Genomic DNA, 25,178 nt, shown 5'->3' with positions numbered 1-25,178 from the left:
GAAGCTCTTTTGGATGTATTGAGATATGAAAGGTGATGTATAAATACAAGTTATTTTATTATTCACAACAATGGTGTTCTGAATATTGATCTTTGAATTTCCCTTATAAAAGACCTGTATTCATAGTTACTTTTGATGCAAACAAAGTGTCTGTTCTCCAGCTGGTTTAGTTAATCCTCTAGTATCAATAGAATGCTGCATGTGGTAGAGAAATTTTTGCATGTAATGTGATTTTTATTTATTGGTGTGTATATATAAAATATTGTGCTGTTAAGGTAACACTGAAATCCATAGGTTTAAAAAACATTGTGCTGTTAAGTAACATAACACTGACATCCATAGGTTTAATCATTTATTCCACTTCTGTTTTCAGTCTTGACTTTGTTTATTTTCCAGGAGTTGGGAAATCATCTCTTGTCCACTTGTTGTGCCACAACCAAGTGTTGGGAAATCCATCATGGACAGTTGGATGCTCCCTTGATGTGAGGGTAAGTGCGAGAGGGGACAGAGTTTGTTCATAAACGTGTAAGTTGAGGATTTGTTTTCAAGCTATTTGGTTCACTGGGAGCAGTGCCTTGCTTTTTAAGAGGAAAAACAGTCTTGATTCACATGTCCTGGATGTAGTTGTGCATTCTTAATGGCTGATTCCAATGACTCAGTGATTGTCATTGCAATATTTGTGGCTTGGGCTGGTTTGTCATCGTGGAATTAAGGAGTGGATGAATGCTGGAAAATTTCTCAACACTACCACTTCTCGATTTGCATTCCAAAATTGGTTTAGGTTACACAATGTAAAGTGGCAGCAGGAAGGGAACCATTTTTTTTCTCCAAGACCAACAATCTATTTCTGAATAGTTTTTCTTACAGAAATAAAACTGATTAAATTTTTTAGAAGACAGTGGGTGAAAGCAATGAAGTGCGTCAACTGCAGTATACACACCTGAGCTGTGTACACGATGCATACAGCTGTACTAATTGTTATCAAGTTGCTTCACTCGAGCAGCAGGTTGTCGAACTTGAAAAGCACCTTGATGCATCACATTATTTGGCTGGGAGAAGGTTTAAGGCTAGAAATGAGAGCATGGTTGAGCCTTAACCGGAAGGTGAGGAAGGAATTGACTGGGAGAACATGACTGGAAGAAGAGAGTGAGATAAATGATGCAGACAGTAGGGGTAGGAGCTCTCTCGAGCTAAAACAAAATCAACTTCATCTCCAGCCTGGAATGAAAGGAGTTCATTGAGGATGAGTCTATGGAGGCTGTATTTGAAGAAAGCTATGCTGACTTCTCCCCTGGATAATACCAGCCCTGTGAAGCATAGGAGGAGATGGATATTGATAGTAGGAGGTTGTGACCTGGTGTACAGAGGTATATCTGTGGGTATAACGAAGTCCAGGATGGTATGTTGTCGTCTTTAAAGTAATATGAAAGCAGGATTTTGGCAGGGTTGGGTGAGCAGCCAGTGATTATAGTTTGAAAGAAAGACTTGCATTTATATAGCGCCTTTCGCAACTAGTGGACGTCCCAAAGCGCTTTACAGCCAATGAAGTACTTTTGAAGTGTAGTCACTGTTGTAATGTAGGAAATGCAAACTCTCAAACAGAAATCTAATAAAGACCAGATAATCTGTTTTAGATGTAGATTGTGGGATAAATATTGGCTAGGATACCAAGGTTAACGCCCCTGCTCCTCTTCGAAGTAGTGCCCAGTCAATGTGCAATCTAACAACATTGGTAGGATTGAGGAAAAGATATTCTGTAAGGGATATGAGGAACTAGGATGGAAGCTAAAAAGCAAAACCTAAAAGCTAACATTCTCATGAATACTACCTGTCGACTGCTAAACCAGACCTGTTGAGAATGATTAAGCAGCTGAACCTGTGGTTTAAAGGAGGAAAGTTCAAGTTTGTGGGGCCTTCGGACCAGTTTTAGAACGTGCTGTACAGGATGGATGAATTTCACCTAAACAGAACTAGCACTGAACAGATAGAGCTGTGAATTTAAATTAATAAACAGAGTGGAATGGAGAGACCTGCAATAGGGTGGTGGAGTCACCAAGAACCAGTGCGGTGGGCGGTCTTAGAATAAGGTGGAGGAGAGATGGGTGCAGCCTTTCTCTGCTGCTGCTGTTATTGTTACTGTTGTCACCAAGATCCAGGTCGGTGATTGAAACATGGGCAAGTACAGCAGAGGAGCGGCGAGAGACTGTTGAGGGACGTGATTGGGGCCCAGGAGAGGCGTGAGTTCGGGGCCCAGAAGAGGCGAGCGGCATGGGCCAGCCCACACGGCGATATGTGTGCGCACTAGGCCAATGCAACAGAGCTGGTCTCCAGTCGTCTTGGTTAATCCTTGCCACTGGACCAAGACCTAGCTCTGTCAAGCCCGTGTGGTGGCTGGTGTCCAACAGCCACCATATGTTTTTTTTTAAATCCACGCATAGGCATCTTCCACCCTTCAAGAGTTAGTTCGGCATCTGGAATATTAGATCTTTCATTGAAACACCTGTGAACTTTTTGACGTGGAAGCAAGTCATTCTCGATTCAAGGGACTGCCTATGATGATGTATAAGAACTTGGAAATGCTTCACCATAAGTGAGTATTGAGTCAGAAGTTATAATTTTCTTTAAAAGGAAGGATATTTAAAAAAAATACAGGGAAATGTGATTAGAGTAGGTAAGAGAATTGGCACAGGTGTAATTTGCAAAAAGGCTTTCTTCTATGCTGAAATTTTAAGGATACTGGGGAGAAGATTTCATGGACAAGATTCAACCTTGTAACCAATAAGTGTAGGGAGAGGGAAATGGCTCTAAAATATTAAAACGCTTCATTTGAGAATTAAACGGGTCCAGAAGGCATCATTTTCTCAGCCTGGTTTAATAACTTGTATTTATATAATGCCTTTAACGTAGTAAAATGTTATCAAACAAAATGTGACACCGAGCCACATGAGATATTAGGGCAGATGACCAAAAGCTTGGTGAAATAAGTAAACTTTAAGGAGTGTCTTAAAGGAGGAAGGAGAGGGAGAGGTGTTTAGGGAGAGAATTCCAGAACTTAGGGCCTCGGCAGCTGAAGTCACGGCCGCCAATAAAGCGATTTTAAAATCTGGGATGCTCACGAGTCCAGAATTGGAGGAGCACAGATAACTCTGAGGTTTGTAGGACAAAGGCTAGAGGAGATTACAGAGATGGGGAGGGGCAAGGCCATGGAGGGATTTGAAAACCAGGATGAGAATTTTAAAATGAGGCATTGCTTAACTGGGAGCTAATGTATTGGCACAGGGGTGATGGATGAATGGGACTTGATGCGAGTTAGGACACGGGCAGTAGAGTTTTGGATGACCTCTGATTTATGGAGGGTGGAACGTGGGAGGCCGGCCAGGAGTGGGTTAGAATAGTCAAGTCTAGAGGTAACAAAGACATGGATGAGGGTTTCAGCAGCAAATAAGCTGAGGCAGTGGTGGGAGTATGTGGTCGGAAGCTCATCTTTATATCAAAGATGAAACAAGGTTGCGAACAGTCTGGTTCAGCCTCAGATAGTTGGCAGGAAGAGGGATGGAGTTGGTGGCTAGGGAACGGAGTTTTTGGTGGGGGCCTAAAACAATGGCTTCAGTCTTCTCAATATTGGAGGAAATTTCTGCTCATCTAGTACTGGATGTAAATATGTATTACTTTATAATCTCTAAGATTAATAAACAAGGTAATTAAAATGTATTCCAAGCATCATGAGAAACATAGAAACATAGAAAAATACGTGCAGGAGTAGACCATTTGGCCTTCGAGCCTGCACCACCATTCAATAAGATCATGGCTGATCATTCCCTCACTACCCCTTTCCTGCTTTCTCTCCATACCCCTTGATTCCCCCTTAGCTGTAAGGGCCATATCTAACTCCCTCTTGACTATATCCAATGAAGTGGCATCAACAACTCTCTGCAGCAGGGAATTCCACAGGTTAACAACTCTGAGTGAAGAAGTTTCTCTTCATCTCAGTCCTAAATGGCCTACCTCTTATCCTAAGACTGTGACCCCTGGTTCTGGACTACCCTAACATTGGGAACATTCTTCCCGCATCTAACCTGTCCAGTCTCATCAGAATCTTATGTTTCTATGAGATCCCCTCTCATCCTTCCAAACTCCAGTGTATAAAGGCCCAGTTGATCCAGTCTCTCCTCATATGTCAGTCCAGCCATCCCTGGAATCCGTCTGGTGAACCTTCGCTGCCCTCAATAGCCAGAACGTCCTTCCTCTGATTAGGAAACCAAAACTGAACACAATATTCCAGGTGAGGCTTCACCAAGGCCCTGTACAACTGCAGTAAAACCTCTCTGCTCCTAATACTCAAATTTCCTAGCTATGAAGGCCAACATGAAGGTGAATGATCAGCCATGATCTTATTGAATGGTGGTGCAGGCTCGAAGGGCCGAATGGCCTACTCCTGCACCTATTTTCTATGTTTCTATGTTTCTATACCATTTGCCTTCTTCACCACCTGCTTGCCAACTTTCAATGACTAATGAACCATGACACCCAGGTCTCGTTGCATCTCCCCTTTTCCTAATCTGCCGCCATTCAGATAATATTCTGCTTCGTGTTTTTGCCCCCAAAGTGGATAACCTCACATTTATCCACATTATACTGCATTTGCCCACTCACCTAACCTGTCCAAGTCACCCTGCAGCCTCTTAGCGTCCTCCTCACAGCTCACACCGCCACCCAGTTTAGTGTCCTCTGCACACTTGGAGATATTACTCAATTCCTTCATCTAAATCATTAATGTATATTGTAAAGAGCTGGGGTCCCAGCACTGAGCCCTGCGGTACTCCACTAGTCATTTTAAAAAGGATCTGTTTATCTCGACTCTCTGCTTCCTGTCTGCCAACCAGTTCTCTATCCACGTCAGTACATTACCCCCAATCTCATGTGCTTTGATTTTGCACACCAATCTCTTGTGTGGTACCTTGTCAAAAGTCTTTTGACAGTCCAAATACACCAAATCCACTGGTTCTCTCTCGTCCACTCTACTAGTTACATCCTCAAAAAATTCCAGAAGATTTGTCAAGCATGACTTCCCTTTCACAAATCCATGCTGACTTGGACCTATCATGTCACCTCTTTCCAAATGCGCTGCTATGACATCCTTAATAATTCATTCCATCATTTTACCCACTACCGATGTCAGGCTAACCGGTCTATAATTACCTGTTTTCTCTCCCTTCCTTTTTAAGAAGTGGTGTTACATTAGCTACCCTCCAATCCATAGAAACTGATCCAGAGTCGATAGACTGTTGGAAAATGATCACCAATGCAACCACTATTTCTAGGACCACTTCCTTAAGTACTCTGGGATGCAGACTATCAGGCCCTGGGGATTTATCGGCCTTCAATCCCATCAATTTCCCTAACACAATTTCCTGCCTAATAAGGATATCCTTCAGTTCCTCCTTCTCACTAGACCCTCGGTCCCCTAGTACTTCCGGAAGGTTATTTGTGTTTTCCTTCGTGAAGACAGCACAAAAGTATTTGTTCAATTGGTCTGCCATTTCTTTGTTCCCCATTATAAATTCACCTGAATCCGACTGCAAGGGACCTACGTTTGTCTTCACTAATCTTTTTCTCTTCACATATCTATAGAAGCTTTTGCAGTCAGTTTTTATGTTCTGGCAAGATTCCTCTCGTACTCTATTTTTCCCCCTCTTAATTAAACCCTTTGTCCTCCTCTGCTGAATTCTAAATTTCTCCCAGTCAAGTTTTCTGCTTTTTCTGGCCAATTTATATGCCTCTTCCTTGGATTTAACACTATCCTTAATTTTCCTTGTTAGCCACGGTTGAGCCACCTTTCCCGTTTTATTTTTACTCCAGACAAGCAGGTACAATTGTTGAAGCTCATCCTTGTGATCTTTAAATGTTTGCCATTGCCTATCCACCGTCAACCCTTTAAGTATAATTTGACAGTCTATTCTAGCCAATTCACGCATCATACCATCAAAATTACCTTTCCTTAAGTTCAGGACCCTAGTTTCTGAATTAACTGTGTCACTCTCCATCTTAATAAAGAATTCTACCATATTATGGTTACTCTTTCCCAAGGGGCCTTGCACAACAAGATTGCTAATTAGTTCTTTCTCATTACACATCACCCAGTCTAGGATGGCCAGCTCTCCACTTGATTCCTCGACATATTGGTCTAGAAAACCATCCCTAATACACTCCAGGAAATCCTCCTCCACCGCATAGCTACCAGTTTGGTTAGCCCAATCAATATGTAGATTAAAGTCACTCATGATAACTGCTGTACCTTTATTGCACGCATCCTTTATTTCTTGTTTGATGCTGTCCGCAACCTCAGTACTACTGTTTGGTGGTCTATACACCATTCCCACTAGCGTTTTCTGCCCTTTGGTATTCCGTAGCTCCACCCATACCGATTCCACATCATCCAAGCTAATGTCCTTCCTTACTATTGCATTAATTTCCTCTTTAACCAGCAATGCCACCCCGCCTCCTCTTCCTTTCTGTCTGTCCTTCCTAAATGTTGAATACCCCTGTATGTTGAGTTCCCAGCCTTGGTCACCCTGGAGTCATGTCTCCGTGATGCCAATTACATCATAACCGTTAACTGCTATCTGCGCAGTTAATTCGTCCACCTTATTCCGAATACTCCTCGCATTGAGGTACATAGCCTTCAGGCTTGTGTTTCTAACACACTATGCCCCTTTAGAATTCTGCTGTAAGGTGGCCCTTTTTGATTTTTGCCTTGGATTTCTCTGCCCTCCACTTTTACTTTTCTTCTTTCTATCTTTTGCTTCTGCCCCCATTCTACTTCCCTTGTCTCCTTGCATAGGTTCCCATCCCCCTGCCATATTAGTTTAACTCCTCCCCAACAGCATTTGCAATCACTCCTCCGGTCCTGCCCAGGTGCAGACCGTCTGGTTTGTACTGGTCCCACCTCCCCCAGAACCGTTCCAATGTCCCAGGAATTTAAATCCCTCCCTTCTGCATCACTCCTCGAGCCACGTATTCATCTGAGCTATCCTGCGATTCCTACTCTGACTAGCACGTGGCACTGGTAGCAATCCTGAGATTACTACTTTTGAGGTCCTACTTTTTAAATTTAGCTCCTAGCTCCCTAAATTCATCTAGTAGGACCTCCTCCCGTTTTTGTTATCTATATGCACCACAACAACTGGCTGTTCACCCTCCCTTTTCAAAATGTCCTGCACCCACTCCGAGACATCCTTGACCCTTGCACCAGGGAGGCAACATACAATCCTGGAGTCTTGGTTGCTGCCGCAGAAACGTCTATCTATTCTCCTTACAGTAGAATCCCCTATCACTATAGCTCACCCACTCTTTTTCCTCCCCTTCTGTGCAGCAGAGCCACCCACTGTGCCATGAACTTGGCTGCTGCTGCCCTCCCCTGATAAGTCATCTCTTTTCCCCCCCCCCCCCCCCCCCCCCCCCCAACAGGACCCAAAGCGGTGTATCTGTTTTGCAGGGGTATGACCGCAGGGGACCCCTGCACTACCTTCCTTGCACTGCTCTTCCTGTTGGTCACCCGTTCCCTATCTGGCTGTGTACCCTTTACCTGCGGTAAGACCAACTCACTAAACGTGCTATTCACGCCATCCTCAGTTTCGCGGATGCTCCAGAGTGAATCCACCCGCAGCTCCAGTGCCGCAATGCGGTCCGCATACGTAGTCGTCGGGGATACCGGAAGTGTCCCTGACTTCCCATATATTACAGGAGGAGCATAACACGTGTCACTAACTGCCCCCAAATTCTTAATTGTCCAGCAAAGTATCAGGAGGTCACAAAAAAATAGGGCTTTATCCAAGCCAAAGCACCAACTTACTCACAATTCCATATACTGTAGTGGAAATTAGAGTCTTTTCCTCCTTTTCTATACTTTCTTCCTCCCTATTAAAAAGCATTATAACAGTTATCCCCATTATCCAAATCATCATGGTATCCCATACTATTTTTCATTCGAATAAAATGGCAGAGACTGACATTTTTGAACCAAAGCTAATTGACCTCTTGTGACTAACAGATGAATCTTATTGTCCAATTCTTCTGCCGTGACGTAACCCTTAGATTAACTTAATTTGGCAACAATAGTGCTAAAGGTTACTTATTGATAAAAAGAAAATCTACTCACCAATCACTTACCCCCTTGGCTTTGACGTCACCTTTCGATTTCTTTCTACTTCTTTGCATTCTCTCCCAGCTGCACCGGTGCTGGCCTCTCCGACTGCCTCACAAACTCCCCGCTGGCCTTTATAGGCCTCCCGACGTTGCTTCTCGCTCTCCCGCCTTTCCGACTGCCTCATGAACTCCCCGCTGAGCTCTCAAATACCTTTTCTAAACTACAATATACTGAAATAAATTTGTTCTATTTCAAATCTATTTTGATCATATGAGGAGCCTCCCAAAAATTGGACAATAAGATTCATCTGTTAGTCACAAGAGGTCAATTAGCTTTGGTTCAAAAATGTCAGTCTCTGCCATTTTATTCGAATGAAAAATAGTATGGGATACCATGATGATTTGGATAATGGGGATAACTGTTATAATGCTTTTTAATAGGGAGGAAGAAAGTATAGAAAAGGAGAAAAAGACTCTAATTTCCACTACAGTATATGGAATTGTGAGTAAGTTGGTGCTTTGACTTGGATAAAGCCCTATTTTTTTTGTGACCTCCTGATATTTTGCTGGACAATTAAGAATTTGGGGGCAGTTGGTGTCAATTTTCATCCCGATGTAGGCTAATGGCTAAAGGGTGCTACTGTAGCAATATATTGTAGCAACAATTTACATTTCTGTAACACTATTAGTACAAAGAGAGGTCCACATGATTTACAGAACAGTATATAGCAAGTGGGGAAGGGAAGAGGATTAGAAAGGGGCAAAGGCACAGTCAAAAAGGGACTTGTGGTTTTTAAAAGTAAGGAGAGAAATGGCAAGGCAGAGATGCTAAGGAAGGGACAAGGTAGCTAAAGCAACAGCTGTCGGTGGTAGAGCAGAGAGAGTGGGGAATAAACGAGTCAAGATTGGAGAACGCATAAAAGAACATTGGGCTGGAGGTGATCAGAAGTAAGGAGGGGCAAGGCCATGGAGGGATTTAAAGGTGAGGACAAGAATCTCAAAGCAAATTCTCTGGGACACACGACGCCAGTGGAACTTGGCAGGGACAAGAGTGATGTGGTTATGACCTTTGTGCAGGTGAGGATATTGGCTGAAACATGACTTGTAATTTATTGATGGTGGGGAAAAAAAGGAGCAGTTTTTTTTGAGGAGGGAATTGATGATGCTAATTTTAAAAGATGTACAGACAGCAAGAATTTAGGGACAGGTTCATGTCAGTAAGAAGGGGAAGTTGGTGTCGGGAGCTGGGACAGAAGAGAGTCAGAGGGGTGGGTAGTGGCTTCATTGATTAGATATGTTTAGTGACGGGGGGAAATGTGGTTTGGGTGACGGAGTGGGGCAGGGAAGAATCGGAGAATGCTGACGCACAAAGTGGATACTTTCAAATTTGGACACACAAAGTTCATAATTTGATGTCTGAAATAACATTGGAGCATGCAATGGGACGAGACTTGTGGAGGAGTTTGGAATTTTTCTACTCGCCAGGATGATCTCCGTAGTAATAAACAAAAGTGATGCACAGTCAATGCTGGAACAAATTCCAACTCTTCTAAATTCACTTGATTAAAATTTGTACTGGTGCTTAAACTGAAGGAAAATAGTTCCCTCTACAAAGAAATAAATTACACTTTTTTCTTGTTGATGTGCTAAGGTGGAAAAAGTTGCAGTTGCTTCAAAGAATTAATCCAGAGGTGTTCCCTGTAGGCTGACGAGTGTTTATTTTTACCTCACTTGACTTGTTGGTAAATGTCTCACCGAAGGCAAGTTGGTCCATAGAAATAGCTAGGCCCTTTTCAGAAAAAGTTTACTGTTTCATGAACTGAAAACCAGAGGAGCAAATTGTGTATGTGACCGATCCAGAGAACATTGTAACAAAACTAATACTCCACCAGCTGGTAGGTGGGTCGTCGCCAGTTGTTACCCAGTCACCGTGTTCTGGAGCTTGCTTGATTGCATTCAGGTTTCAGAGAGGAATTCTTTGAAAATTGGAGATGACTTAAAGGTGAAGCTATAGTGGTGCATAAGGTAGTGCTGGAAATGGAAAAGGTAAATCAAGAATAGTATTTGAAATTAAAGTGAGAGTAGGACAAGGGGGCTGATGTCAGAAACTTCTTCAGAGTCATCAACACTTGGAGTGGCCCTCTGGATAAAGTAGTAGAAATAAAAACCCTGGAATCACAAACAATTGGACTCAGCAATGGGGAGACTTTGAGTCTTTCTAGATGGATGGAATGATCTTCCTCCTCCGAAAATATCTTGTGCTCTAAAATTAACCGGGATTATATGCTCTAATGTGATTTATTTAGCATGCTCCAGTGATGTTTGCTCAGTGTTATGAAGGATGCAAGATGAAACAAAACCAATTTCAGTAAAATACTTTACAAAAAATTGGTTAAATATTTTGCCATCATTTTCTAAACCAGCCAAAGTTTTGCATAATTGTGTATTTTATTGTAGCTAACTATAAATTGTTCGCTATAGAAATGTTATCTAATGTTTGTTTACATGTTACTAAATGTCATACCTGCTTTTCATGGAAGTTTTATTAAAATATTATTTGGTGATGATGCTCATCACGATGTATAAAACCGGCTTGATAGACCAGATGGTCTTTTCCTGTGTGATCTTTCTGTATGTTCATTTGTGAACACTATTTGCAGCTTCAGAGTGCATTATAGCCTTTTGCTTCCTTCCAATTGGGATACAGAACTTCCATCACTTTTGCATTATTAATAGCATGATTGAGCTCAGCCATTCATTAGTTATGGCTGTTGGGTTTGGGAATGGTATAAATTTTATGCACCTCCAGAAAAGTCTTGCATGCTGTTTATACCCTGTGAAATTGTTGACACAGTGGTTTCTGTAAAACACGTGAGGATGAATTTCTGCAGGGATTCTCCCACTTGCCCGACATCACTTTGGCAGGAGAGCCTTGGAAACCCCAGAAGAATGGCGTAAACGAGCGTGAAAACCCCATGGAAATTCACCCTTGTGATCTTCCTTGGGTTGAATGTGGAGAGGTTCCTCCGATTTCATAGCTGCAATTTGTTGTTATACTTTCCACACATAGGTCCTGAAATTCGTGGCACTGAAGAGGGCAGAAATCTTGATTTCCGCCAGAGAGGGGGCTGACTACGAGGGGATTCTTCCCCATTTAAAGTAGCTCTTTAAATTTGATAGGTGGGTCATAGGCGGATCTTCCTTTGTCAAGTGGATTTATCTGGGGATTACTGAGCTATCCTGGTAACCCAGCCCTTTGTGCTCTCCACTGACACTGTGAACTGATTTTAGTAGATTGTTGTCTGTAACTACAGGAATGGGTGGCTTTTGGCAAATTTTATATAGATTTTGTTTCACCTTCAATTCAGGTTCATGATTATAAAGAAGGCACACCAGCCGAGAAAACCTACTACACTGAACTGTGGGATGTTGGTGGATCTGTGGGCAATGTCAGCAGTATTAAAAGCACTAGAGCTGTATTTTACAACTCTGTGAATGGTATGGAAGCTACTTTTGCTGCTATTTATTTTTGTCCATAATTATTATGTGTAAACTTAGTCCTTTTTTAATCTGCATTATCTCTTCCATCAGTTTTATGTCTTAATTATGGAATGTTACAGCACAAAAACAGATCATTTAGCCCATCAAGTTTATGCTAGTGTTTTTTATAAACTGAGCGCCTCTTGCTCCATCAGAACATAAGAAATAGAAGTAGGCTGTTTGGCCCCTCGAGCCTGCTCCGCCATTTAATAAGATCATGGCTAATCTTCTACCTCTTCTCCACTTTCCTGCACTATCCCCATATCCCTTGATTCACTTAAAATCCAAAAATATATCGACCTCTGTCTTTGAGTATACTCAAAGACTGAGCATCCACAGCCCTCTGGGGTAGGGTAGAGAATTCCAAAGATTCACTATCTTCTGAGTGAAGAAGTTTCTCTTTATCTCAGTCCTAAATGGCCAACGGGGCACAACGGACATGATTTTTGCAGCGCGACAGCTGCAGGAAAAATGCAGGGAACAGCACCAGCCCTTATACATGGCTGCCTTCGACCTTACAAAGGCCTTTGACGCTGTCGCCCGCGAGGGTCTGTGGAGTGTCCTCCTCCGTTTCAGATGCCCCAAAAGTTCGTCAACATCCTTCGCCTGCTCTGTGACGACATGCAGGCTGTGATCCTTACCAATGGATCCATTACAGACCCAATCCACGTCCGGACTGGGGTCAAACAGGGCTGCGTCATCGCCCCAACCCTCTTCTCGATCTTCCTTGCTGCCATGCTCCACCTTGCAGTCAACAAGCTCCCCGCTGGAGTGGAACTAAACTACAGAACCAGTGGGAAGCTGTTCAACCATCGCCGTCCCCAGGCCAGGTCCAAGACCACCCCAACCTCTGTCGTCGAGCTACAGTACGTGGACGAGGCCTGCGTCTGCGCACATAGAGGCTGAACTCCAGGACATAGTCGATGTATTTACTGAGGTGTATGTAAACATCCGTAAGACAAAGGTCCTTCACCCATCCTGTCCTCTCTGCACAGTGCTGCCCGCCCGCCACCCCCCCCCCCCCCCCCCCCCCCCCAAGTCATCAAGATCCACGGCGCATCCCTGGACAACGTGGACCATTTCCCATACCACGGGAGCCTCTTATCAACAAGAGCAGACATTGATGACGAGATTCAACACCGCTTCCAGTGCAGCCTTCGGCCGCCTGAGGAAAAGTGTTTGAATAACAGACCCTCAAATCTACCACCAAGCTCGTGGTTGACAGGGCTGTAGTAATACCTGCCCTCCTGTATGGCTCAGAGACATGGACCATGTACAGTGACACCTCGTCGCTGGAGAAATACCGCCAATGATGTCTCCGCAAGATCCTACAAATCCCCTGGGAGGATAGACTCACCAACATCCGCATCCTCGACCAGGCCAACATCCCCAGCATTGAAGTACTGATCACACTTGATCAGCTCCGCTGGGCTGGCCATATTGTCCGCATACCGGATAAGAGACTCCCAAAGCAAGCACTCTACTCTACCTCGTTTGCCGTGAAGGAGTTCAAAGGTGGGCAGAGGAAACGTTACAAGGACACTCAAAGCCTCCCTGATAGAGCGGTCTTTGGCCAGGGACTCCCAGGTGTCGGTGGGGATGTTGCACTAAGTGGAGAGAGTGCATCCGGGAGGGTGCTGAGCACCTCTAGTCTCACGCCGAGAGCATGCAGAAATCAAGCGCATGTGGCAAATCTATCCCACCCTCACTTACCCTCAACGACTATCTGTCCCCCCTGTGACACTGACTGTGGCTCTCGTATTGGACTGTTCAGCCACCTATGGACTCATTTTAAGAGTGGAAGCAAGTCTTCCTCGATTCTGAGGGACTACCTATGATTATTATGATGAAATGGCCGACCCCTTATACAGTTGAATATTCTTTCATGAGCAGCACTCTATATATCCCTTTAAAAATAATTTCTGGATTTTGTTTCACCAACCTGTAACTTGTACAGATATCAGCTGGACCAAAAGATTGCCTTCGATACCATACTGAAAATACCATTTGTTATATTTCAGTCTTATTTTTGAAATCATGTAGGTGATGCAACTATTTCATATTACCTTAAAATTGATTATAACTGATCCTTTATTGTGTATTTTGGATTTTAATCTGTCTTTTTAGATGTTGGTTCAAGACAGCATTGTTTTCTTTTGTCCTAAAATGTATCATGGATCATCCACATACATATTCATCCACATACACAAATGTTTTGCAACGCCCCCATCTCTCACATCTCACACTTTGTTAGGCATAGAAATTTCCATGTGACACTTTACTTAAAAAAAAAATTAAAGAATGAAAGCAATTTCCTGCTGGTTTCTCCTGAACTTTAACTGATTTAAGGATTTTCTTATGTAAAAGAATATCTATATTTATTTAGCACATTATCATGTGCTCGGAATGTTCCAAAGTGCTTTTCATAAATTACTTTTGAAATAGCATTCTAACTGTATGGTAGTATTAGTCTGTAATCTGGATGGTATTTCTATAAATACAGAATTTATATTTTCTGTTTCTATTTTGTTTACTTGTTCTTAAAGGTATAATATTAGTGCATGACTGTACTAACAAAAAGTCATCCCAGAATCTCTATCGGTGGTCATTAGAAGCTTTAAATAAGGACTCCTCTCCTACTGGAGTGATAGTGATGAATGGGTAAGTTGTGCTTCTATTATGATATCTTTTTCATTCTGTGTGCAATAGCAGTACACCTACTGGAATATTCTTTTGAAAACTTAAGTGGATCGGTTAACGTATGAACCACATTGCATTCAGCTAAAATTTGATACACGCACCGGCAAAAACTCTAACTAGTTGATCTCCTGTAGTGTCGCACATGGTTAGTCATGACTAAATTCAATTTTTCAGATCAAGTAGAGGTAGGAGATATTTGAACTGGTGTGGGGGGTGCAGATAGGAGTGGAAATGGAGTGGAGTTGAGGGGGGGAAAGGAGGGAGGCAGGCAGGAGTAGAATGAAGAGGGAAAGGGTGGAGGTAGGAGAGGGAATGTGAATGAAGTAAGGAAGAGGGAAGGAGTGGAGAGAGGGAGACTGTATCCCTGCCTGGGAAATCCGCTCTGTGCAAGGGGTGGGGATTGCCAATGACCAGAAAATCCAGAGAGAATGGTAAAGAAAGTGAATTCAGATTAGCACGAGTAGGAGAATTGAGGCATGGGAGTCAGTCATTTCTGCAAGGAAAATACCAGCGAGGTTGGGGGTTGATTACTGTTAAAAGAGTAAATGAAGCGGGGTAGGGATAGCCTCGGGGGGGTGGGTGCTGCAGCAGCAGCCAGTGGGGGGTGTTGAATGGAGGGATTTGCAGAAGGGAGGGATGAAATGGGAAATGCTGTGACCTGCTAGGTGAGATGCATCCAGTCGTGAATGAATGCAAAGTTGAGCCAGTGGTGGGTACGGGAAGGGTTGAGTGCAATCCTCGACTTGTTTCACAATTCCTACTCTGCATCAAATTATCATTTGATTTTTGTAATTGCAAGTGTGCATGGGTCATGCAGAAGTCAAAAGTCAACCTTTTTGTTTTAAAGGGACTATGATCGTGAGCAGTTTAGTGATAACCAGATACCATTGTTAGTCATTGGTACTAAGTTGGACCAAATTCATGAAACTAAAAGGAATGAGGTGTTGACGAGGACTGCATTCTTGGCGGAGGATTTCAATGCTGAGGAAATTAACCTGGTATGTGCTTTTTGTACCTCTGATTCAGGTTTATAAAAGGAAAATTTACTTCTATGAGAACAGGACCTCATGTTGGGAGTGAAGATAGATTTAGAAAATTATTCTAGTATATTAAGTTTACATTTGTTTAATAAAATAGTGTAATTATTATACAAGGCAATTGCAGCTCTTGGATAGACTGGACCAGATTCGATCACTAATATGTCCAAGAAATGGGTTAGCTTGGTCTCCAGTTAAGGAATTGGAATGGGTAGTGCTCTGACAGTTTATTGTTGAGTTCAGGGGTTAATTTTGGATTCTTAATAATTGCTTTCATTACATGAAAAAAAGACTTGATTTCCTATTTAAAAAGCATTTCTTTACAATATCATTTTTAAAATTATTTTTCATTCAGCCAAGACCAGTCTTGTCACATATGCACATTTCCCAGCAGGGTGGTGGTCACTGTTCTGGACTAGGGTCCCTGGTTGAGTGTTGCCCCTTTCCCAGCTCTAGGACACATAGGCCAACTTGAGAGCCTCCACTGCTGTCCCAGTCGAGTCACCCAGACCAGAGACTTAAGTTTGGGTCATTCATGATCTGTATAACTCGGTGCCACATCACGGAGTGCACCAGAACGGTCTTAACTGCAACCAATTTTATATAAAAGATGGATTTATAAGTCTGTTGAATTAATAGTTCTATTAGTAGTGCAGCTATAACTTTTTTTCAAAATGTCTCATAGTAAAGAGCTATAACTAGTCCTCTAAGTGATCCCAAAGAAATTCAATGTTATCAAAATGAGAATTGGGAATATGATGTAAACCAATTATTTACATAAAGTTAAATAATTACTTGGGATTGCTCTTAATTTTTTCTGCTACTTGCCCTAGGATTGTACCAATCCACGTTATTTGGCTGCAGGATCTTCCAATGCTGTGAAACTGAGCCGTTTTTTTGATAAAGTAGGTTTCTCTTAACTTCTTACTGTAGTGAATCTTGTAACCTGCCTCTCCTTGACAAAAGACCAAAGAATTGGAATCGTAAATGAGCAGTTGCCATTTGCCAGAAGTCTTAATAAAATCGGGGGGAAGACTCAGCTTGAGAATCTAATTTTCTTGAAATGACATGATGGGCATATTTTTTTAGTAATTTTTTAAATTTAGATGAATAGGGGTGGATGTTACAACTGTATACAATTTTGTACACTGCTTGTACAAACTAGGTTCTGATGGCTTTTAGGGGCTGCTTAAATTTGCACTTGCAATTGACATTGTAACCTGAATCTCTTGATCTACTCTGCTGGTAATGTAAGAAAAATAGAATATTAGAAAATCTCTACACATTGAATTATAGTGGACGACAAGGATCGAGTTGCAATTAACAAGTGCCATCTAGTGGCAACTCTTGCTTCTTGCACCATTTAACAGCACTTGGAACATTGTATTAAGAAATATTTTGAGGTTACGTAGAAACATCGAAAATAGGTGCAGGAGTAGGCCATTCGGCCCTTCGAGCCTGCACCGCCATTCAATGAGTTCATGGCTGTACATGCAACTTCAGTACCCTGTTCCTGCTTTCTCGCCATACAGCTTGATCCCCCTAGTAGTAAAGACTACATCTAACTCCTTTTTGAATATATTTAGTGAATTGGCCTCAACAACTTTCTGCGGTAGAGAATTCCACCGGTTCACCACTCTCTGGGTAAAGAAGTTTCTCCTCATCTCGGTCCTAAATGGCTTACCCCTTGTCCTTAGACTGTGACCCCTGGTTCTGGACTTCCCCAACATTGGGAACATTCTTCCTGCGTCTAACCTGTCTAAACCCGTCAATGTTAAACGTTTCTATGAGATCCTCTCTCACTCTTCTCAACTCCAGTGAATACAAGCCCAGTTGATCCAGTCTTTCTTGATAAGTCAGTCCTGCCATCCCGGGAATCAGTCTGGTGAACCTTCGCTGCACTCCCTCAATAGCAAGAATGTCCTTCCTCAAGTTAGGAGACCAAAACTGTACACAATACTCCAGGTGTGGCCTCACCAAGGCCCTGTACAGCTGTAGCAACACCTCCCTGCCCCTGTACTCAAATCCCCTCGCTATGAAGGCCAACACGCCATTTGCTTTCTTAACCGCCTGCTGTACCTACATGCCAACCTTCAATGACTGACGTACCATGACACCCAGGTCTCGTTGCACCTCCCCTTTTTCTAATCTGTCACCATTCAGATAATAGTCTGTCTCTCTGTTTTTACTGCCAAAGTGGATAACCTCACATTTATCCACATGATAATTCATCTGCCATGCATTTGCCCACTCACCTAACCTAACCTATCCAAGTCACTCTGCAGCCTCATAGCATCCTCCTCGCAGCTCACACTGCCACCCAACTTAGTACCATCCGCAAATTTGGAGATACTACATTTAATCCCCTCGTCTAAATCATTAATGTACAATGTAAACAGCTGGGGCCCCAGCACAGAACCTTGCAGTACCCCATTAGTCACTGCCTGCCATTCTGAAAAGTACCCATTTACTCTTATTCTTTGCTTCCTGTCTGACAACCAGTTCTCAATCCACGTCAGCACACTACCCCCAATCCCATGTGCTTTAACTTTGCACATTAATCTCTCGTGTGGGACCTTGTTGAAAGCGTTCTGAAAGTCTAAATACACCACATCAACTGGTTCTCCCTTGTCCACTCTACTGGAAACATCCTCAAAAAATTCCAGAAGATTTGTCAAGCATGATTTCCCTTTCACAAATCCATGCTGACTTGGATCTACAATCTCACCTCTTTCCAAATGCGCTGCTATGACATCCTTAATAATTGATTCTGTCATTTTACCCACTACTGATGTCAGGCTGACTGGTCTATAATTCCCTGTTTTCTCTCTCCCTCCTTTTTTTTTTAAAAGTGGGGTTACATTGGCTACCCTCCACTCCATAGGAACTGATCCAGAGTCTATGGAATGTTGAAAAATGACTGTCAATGCATCTGCTATTTCCAAGCCCACCTCCTTAAGTGCTCTGAGATGCAGACCATCATGTCCTGGGGATTTATCGGCCTTCAATCCCATCAATTTTCCCAACACAATTTCCCGACTAATAAGGATTTCCCTCATTGTTGAAGACAAGTCTAAGAAGTTAAGCATTCCAAAACCTGTTGGATGTGGAGTTGGCAAGGTTGCCACTTATCCATCACTGAAAGCCTTTCTGAACTTGATTTGTTTTGGGGTGGGGTGGGATGGGCTAGGGTAGGGGTGGATAGTGAAAATTTACTCCCGGATTGCTAGTCTTGTATGTGTACTTGTTAATATTGAAATATAAAACTGCACAGTGGATCCTCGTATTTAGATTGAGTCAGGTTCTGATTGGATCTGCAGCAAGGAACTAATATCCATGTTGTTGTCGGAGAATCTATTAAGTGTTTAATCGAGTTCCTGCAAAAAGTGTAAATGAAATGTGCTTTTCTTAAATTTTAAGCTTTATGCATTTTTGGAATGTTGGAGCAAATTCACTCTAATGGTATAATGCAACTTGCTCTTATTTGCAAAGCCGCTGTACCTTCAATCCTAATTTTATTTTATTTTTCCTCCCCTCTTGCCCACTGCTGGGCGAGGGTTCCATATGTAGTTGAGGGCTGTAGAGTCTTGTCTAAGTGGCTATCCTTCATGTGTGAGGTTGGATAGCGTGTTGCTAGATCGTGTAAATACAGCTGATTCCACTAAATTATGTCAGTTCCACACATGGAAAATTATGCATGTGCATAATTGACAGCAGGAGTCAGAAGGTTAACACTTGGGAGTGGGAACCTTGGCTGATTTTTCTCAAGCCCAAAGTGCTAAGGTCAGTTGTAGCACTCCTACTGTCCTATCAAAAATTAACTAACTTTGGAAAGAGAACGAATTGAACTTGGGACCTTCTCGTCTGTAATGCTATAGTTACATGCTGCCATCATTAAATGAGCTCCTTGTGATCTTGATTCCTGAATTTTCACATGTTCCATTGTATACTAATATTCTGGGTATTGGTCATTCGGCAAGTGATTGGTTATTTTTCATGTTTGCTTGGAAACTACCACTTTCATTGTTTCTGAGACTTTATGCAATTATGGAAATTTGTGGGATTTGTTGCACTGCATCAAATCACTTGCTCTGTTCAACATTCCATGCATCTTGCAGAAATGCAAAATATTTTTCTTCCTGGGAGAGAGGGTGAATATTTGTACAGGTAGTAAATAACTTAATTACATACTACAAATAATCTTCTAAAACTGTCACATGATGTTGCATCTTTTTTCTCAAATGCTTGCAGCACATTATTTGCTGCTATTTGTATCTATCTCATAAGGACATAAATTAGAAGCAAGGTAGGCCATATGGCCCCTCGAGCCTGCTCCACCATTCAATAAGATCATGGCTGATCTTCGACCTCAACATCACTTTCCTGCCCTATCCCCATATCCTTGATTCCCATAGAGTCCAAAAATCTATCTCTCAACCTTGAATATACTCAACGACTGAGTATCCACAGCCCTTTGGGGCAGAGAATTCTAAAGATTCGCAACCCTCTGAGTGAAGAAGGTCTTCCTCGTCTCGGTCTTGAAAGGCCAACCCCTTATCCTGAGACTATGCCTCCTTGTTCTAGACTCTCCAGTCATGGGAAACAATCTCTCAGCATCTATCCTGAAAATCCCCCTCAATCTTTTATGTTTCAATGCGATCTCCTCTCATTCATCTAAATTTCAAAGAGTATAGGCCTAATCTACGCAATCTTTCCTCATAGGACAACCCCCTTGTCTCTGGGATTAGTCTAGTGAACCCTTGTTAAACTGCCTCTGAGGCAAGTATATTCTTCCTTCGATAAGGAGACCAAAACTGTACACAGTACTCCAGGTGTGGTCTCACCAAAGCCCTGTGCTATTGTAGCAAGACCTCCTTAGTCTTGTACTCTAATCCCCTTGTAATAAAGGGCAACATGCCATTTGCCTTCTTAATTGCTTGCTGTACCTCACTGATAAATGTATTAATAATTATTCTGTTTTGAATTTTTAGGTAATAGAAAGGAGATATTTTTCACGTGATGGTAATCAGGTTTGTACATCTTTAACTTTATATTTTTCTCTTAAACCAGACCTTACTTGCTTTGTTTCTCCCCAATCTAGCGGTTTAGATATGTGAATAATACAAGTAATTGAAATACGTGCATTTGAAAATCACTGGGCACCAATCTCCGGATCAAACCAATCTCTGTTCAGACACAGCATGGTTTGTTTCCGGGTACAGCTCCAGTAAGGTACCTCCGCTTCAGAATAGCATCCCCTGCTGGGTCATTTTGACTCGCTTGGTAGCACATTTGCCGGTGTGTCAGAAGATTGTTGGCTGAAGGCACATTCCAGAACTTAAGCACATAATCTAGGCTGATATTTCAGTGTCGCACTCAATGATAGCTGTGTTGTTGGAGGTACCTTTCAGCTGAGCCATGAATCCAAGCCAGGTGGATTAAAACATCCTTTTTTCATTTAGAAAGGAAGAGTGCCTGCTTGGTGATTTTATTATATATGATGGGGACAAATAATGATGAGAATCTCCTCCCTGGGTAATCGCGGGCAGATGCTTGAAAGGGGCCCAGCTTGCCCCAATGCAGCCAGCCAGAGCTGAGGGTACTGGGAACCTGCATGGCAGCTACAGGCATGGTTCAATAGGCCTCAGGAAAATAAATTGAGGGCTTTCTCGTATTTGTGATTGGAACATCTTGATGTTTTCCTTGGGTTTAGTGGCATTGACCACTGAACCGACCTTGATTCCTTATGAACCAGAATGTGCCTTCACCTGCCCAATATATAGTTAAATATAGCAAGATCTAGGAATTTACCAGAAACCCTTGCTACATTGCTCTGTCTTACTGAATACAGCACTGCTGCAGAAGAATTACAAATACTATGGCCACGATTTCTCTGCAGAAGGAGACCAAAGGCAGGATTGATGTGGCTGGGGTAGGTGGCGTGTTGAAAGCCTGCTCCGACTCTGGAATCTTCCCATGATTGGGCTTGTTAAGCCCGCCTTGCGGGCTTCCAGGCCAATTAAAAGGAAGCCGGTCTGATGACGTCAATTGATGACGTGTCGTCAGCCAGTTTCCTTAAAGGAACCATGCTCACACTGGTTTTGACAGTTCTTCTGACATGTGTCCTGCAGCATTGAGGAGCTGCAGACACCAAGAAGCATTGCACAGAGATGCACGGTTCCACCCAGGCTCTCCCATGACTCCCTCCAGATGTTTATGGAGTAAGTCACAGCACGCCGGGAGGTGGTCCTCTTCCCTTCCCATGGGTGGAAGGGACCTCCCCAGGACACCAACGCAGCCTGATTGCACAGTAGGGCACAAGCAGGGACGTCATCAGGAGGACCAGGCTGCAGTGGTGCAATCTTTTCAATGATCGCAGCAGATCACGAAACGTTACTGCAAAGCCACACTCAACCTCATCCTGCTGTGTCACTCATCACATCCCCGTCACTCTGCCTTCCCTACTCTACCCCTGCACATCATTTCTCTCTCCAAACTTGCCTTGCACCTCCCCTCTTCCCCCCCCCCCTCCCCCCTTTCTTCTCTTTCCCCCCCCCGCCCCCCCCCCCCCCCCCCCCCCCCAAAATGGTGATCAGTGTGAAAGGAATGGGTTGGACATTGCATGGATGTTTTATGGAGCTGGTGTGGGGTGGTGCTAACCTGGTGCATCATATGTGGTATGGTATACAGCATGTAGTGAAGTAAAAGTGGCCTCCCGGGCAGCAAGGTAGTCCGTGCTGATGTCCTTTGTACTGTGCAGCATCAGGTGATTGAGGAGAGGATTGGTGATGTTGGTGTGTTTAATGGTGGTGGAGCTGATTATGGTGGGATTCTGAGGACCAAAGTGAGATTTTTTTCAAGGGCACCGATGCAACTGGAATAGATGGCAGGTGAAGTTTAGATGACAGAAGCGTCCTGTCAATGATGAGAGGTTGATCCAAGGAGGTGACCGTGAATGGAGAGTTCACTGCAAACACTTCCAAACAGCTCAAAAATCTCTTCCAAAACCTGAAGGCTTCAGCTTCTGACATTCGAAAGTGAACAGCTGTGAAATGGCAGCTTTTATACCACTTCTGCAGCTGTCAACTAACCAAAGCAATAGAGAGTCACTGAAAACCCGACACATTTACCTGGCGTGAAACCCGAGGGACGGCCATCCCGTCAAAAGGTTGGTAAAATTGTGCCTGCTTTTAAGCCTCTTAACTAGCATTTAAGTACTTTTTAATTATGTTAATTACCTGTCCCGCTGCTTGCTATCGGGTCGGCTATCCAAATGCCGACCTGACAGTTTTTTAAAAAAAATTCAGAGGTGGGTTCAGACCCGCTGTCAATCAAAGCCATTTTGACAGCGGGCCTGCCTCCAAACTCTCACTCGCAGGGCTGAGAGGATTCCGGCCCTTAAGGCCTAAGCTTAAGTTTTAAACTACAAGACAAGTTTGTTTAACATGAAACAAATGAAAGAACAGCACTAAATAGTTTTACAGTAATTTCTGTATTTCCTTTTATAATGTGACTGAAACACCTGAGCCTAACACAAAATTCCGATTTCCTTCTCTAGTGATGGTATGCCTTCCCACTCCACAGGTGGCTGCTCTCCACCTTCCTTACCCCTCCACCAAGAAGCAAAACTGCCAATGCCCCACAGTCGGCCAGTAGACCTTTCCTGGCATTTCAATACCCATCCTGATGTTGCTTCCGCTTCATTATGAACAATGCTCCTTGACGTATTGGGCTTGTTCTTGCACAGATGCGCAAAGTGCCTGAAACAGTGGCAATGCTGCACGGGGGCTGAATTATTGGCCCAGAGTTACTAACAGAGAAAAACATTTCTTTGCCAAAATATATCTGATTGCATGATGCATCACTGAGTGTTTCCATTTACAGCCCTAATACATCTTTGTGATCATGTCAAAGTAAGGCAAGTTTTGATAATTAGGAACTGCGTTTGGACTGCACAGATACAGGGAGAATGCTGCAACTGTAACTTATTGTTTTTATGTATATATATATATTGCAGATTCCTGGTTTCGCTGACCGAAAACGATTTGGAGCAGCTGGTGCATTGAAGATTCTTCATTATGATTAAGCAGAATTGCCAGTGGCTCATTCACTGTGGAGGCAGAAGGCTTCTGCTCAACTCTCAACATCAGCGATTGCAGTTAAATATTTTGAGGAGAATTTCTTTGAAGGACAATTTACTACTTTTGCTTTTTTTTTTAAATAGGAGGATATTTGTAACATTTATCTTTTAAGAAGATAAATGAAATGATGTGCAGTATATAACTTATATTCAAATAAGATTGAGCTGTGGGAGATTTTAGGCAGTTATACAAATCTGAAGACACACACAACTAACATTTTCAGGAAATGTTCTAATCCCTTTCAAATGTAACTGTTTTGCATTTCATTTGCAAATCTTTATTAATGTGTATCTGCCAGAGCGTGTTGCTATATTTATCCAGAATCGCCTAGAGACCTCTTCAGTCATTATTCCCAGGGACCAGTGACACTCAAGATATATGTTACTCAGGTGTTTTGTCAGCTGAGAAAAGGGATAAACATTTATTAGAGACGTGCCAGAGGCATTTTAGATCTCTAATAAGCAACCTAAGCTTTTTAGACTGCTGGATTCAACACTATTTGAAGCATGCTGTATGTAAACATGTGCACAAATATAGTTTTAAATCTTGCCTTGGGCAATAGACAATCAGCTAACTGCTTTCTTGGGAAGGCTTCTACCATAATACCAGAGCACAGCATCATCTGAAATAATTGCTATTCCTGAGGAGCAGAGAGGCTTCAAAATTATGTTTGCCAGGTGCCAATGTTTTAAACTGCCAGTCGGTTAGCATCTGGTGCCATAATTTTGTATTTTTGAAAGTTTCAGAAGTAAAAAGATAAAACCACATATCAAATGAATATATTTTGCCCTTGAGTTTCTTGTATTTGCAACTGTTTTACCCAACTGCCATACTTCCATTCTTGCCTGAAGGTGATATTGTTTGGACTATGGACACCACCACAATCCCCATCAGAGCTACATTTAAGATCATGGTACTTTTGAAGGGCAAGACTGGTCCTTACAACATTATTTTATTTTGTTTGTTTCTTTCCTAACACTACTTCCAATTGCTGTAAAACACTCCGTCCATTCCTGTGACTAAAACTGGTGGATATGTAGATTTGACCATTAGTTTTGTTTTACTTTACTAATGTTTTATATTGGATAATTAAAGCTACCGGAAATCCATAATTGCTTGTAATAGTTCCTTGAATACAGAAGTAAGTAATATTTAGGCACCATGTTTTGAAGCCTTATACCAGTATTTCTAATTGTAGGTTTAATGGGGCGCCTCGTGTCTGTTGTAGTTATATAAACTATCGTGCTGTTTTATTGTTGATTTCATACAATTTCTAAAGTTTCACCTAATGTGTTTTGCAAGATCAGGCATAAATGTATATTATGAATATGTTTACAATACAACTAGAAATTAATTTGACTGCATAGGGTGAAGAATTGAGACTTACTCCATTTCTAAAGCTAGAGTATGATTTGAATTCATTATTTACAAAAAAATAATAAAGTTCAAAATTTAAAATTCCACAACATTTTTATGCTTTTTGTAACAGTTCATTGTAAGAAAGTTATTAAATATTGTTTGGTAATGCACAATCTGTAGTTCTATATTTAAACTTACTGAAAATTCTAGATGCTGATTCAATTATGTATATTTTGAAACAAAGTAAATTTATTGG

At 42.4% G+C, this 25,178-nt stretch overlaps 1 protein-coding gene across 4 annotated transcripts in view; it reads left to right on the top strand.

The window, feature by feature from the left end:
- rabl3 (RAB, member of RAS oncogene family-like 3) overlaps window positions 1-24,962 on the top strand; it is a 48,021-nt gene extending 23,059 nt beyond the window's left edge. For 2 of the 4 annotated variants that reach the window (XM_070892963.1, XM_070892965.1), the window contains exons 2-8: window positions 397-488; window positions 11,514-11,643; window positions 14,232-14,346; window positions 15,233-15,383; window positions 16,256-16,327; window positions 20,414-20,452; window positions 23,440-24,962. In XM_070892963.1, coding sequence (XP_070749064.1) covers window positions 397-488; window positions 11,514-11,643; window positions 14,232-14,346; window positions 15,233-15,383; window positions 16,256-16,327; window positions 20,414-20,452; window positions 23,440-23,508 — 668 coding nt within the window. In that variant the 3' untranslated portion in view covers window positions 23,509-24,962. Of the gene's footprint in view, window positions 1-396; window positions 489-11,513; window positions 11,644-14,231; window positions 14,347-15,232; window positions 15,384-16,255; window positions 16,328-20,413; window positions 20,457-23,439 lie in introns of all 4 variants that reach the window. The other 2 variants (XM_070892966.1, XM_070892967.1) reach the window with 2 other exon arrangements.
- Window positions 24,963-25,178: the final 216 nt, after the last annotated feature.

Source organism: Pristiophorus japonicus, chromosome 11 (assembly GCF_044704955.1).
Source record: "Pristiophorus japonicus isolate sPriJap1 chromosome 11, sPriJap1.hap1, whole genome shotgun sequence".
NCBI lineage: Eukaryota > Metazoa > Chordata > Chondrichthyes > Pristiophoridae > Pristiophorus > Pristiophorus japonicus.
Note: the sequence above shows the minus strand (reverse complement) of the source record. Positions and strands in the feature narration are given on the sequence as shown.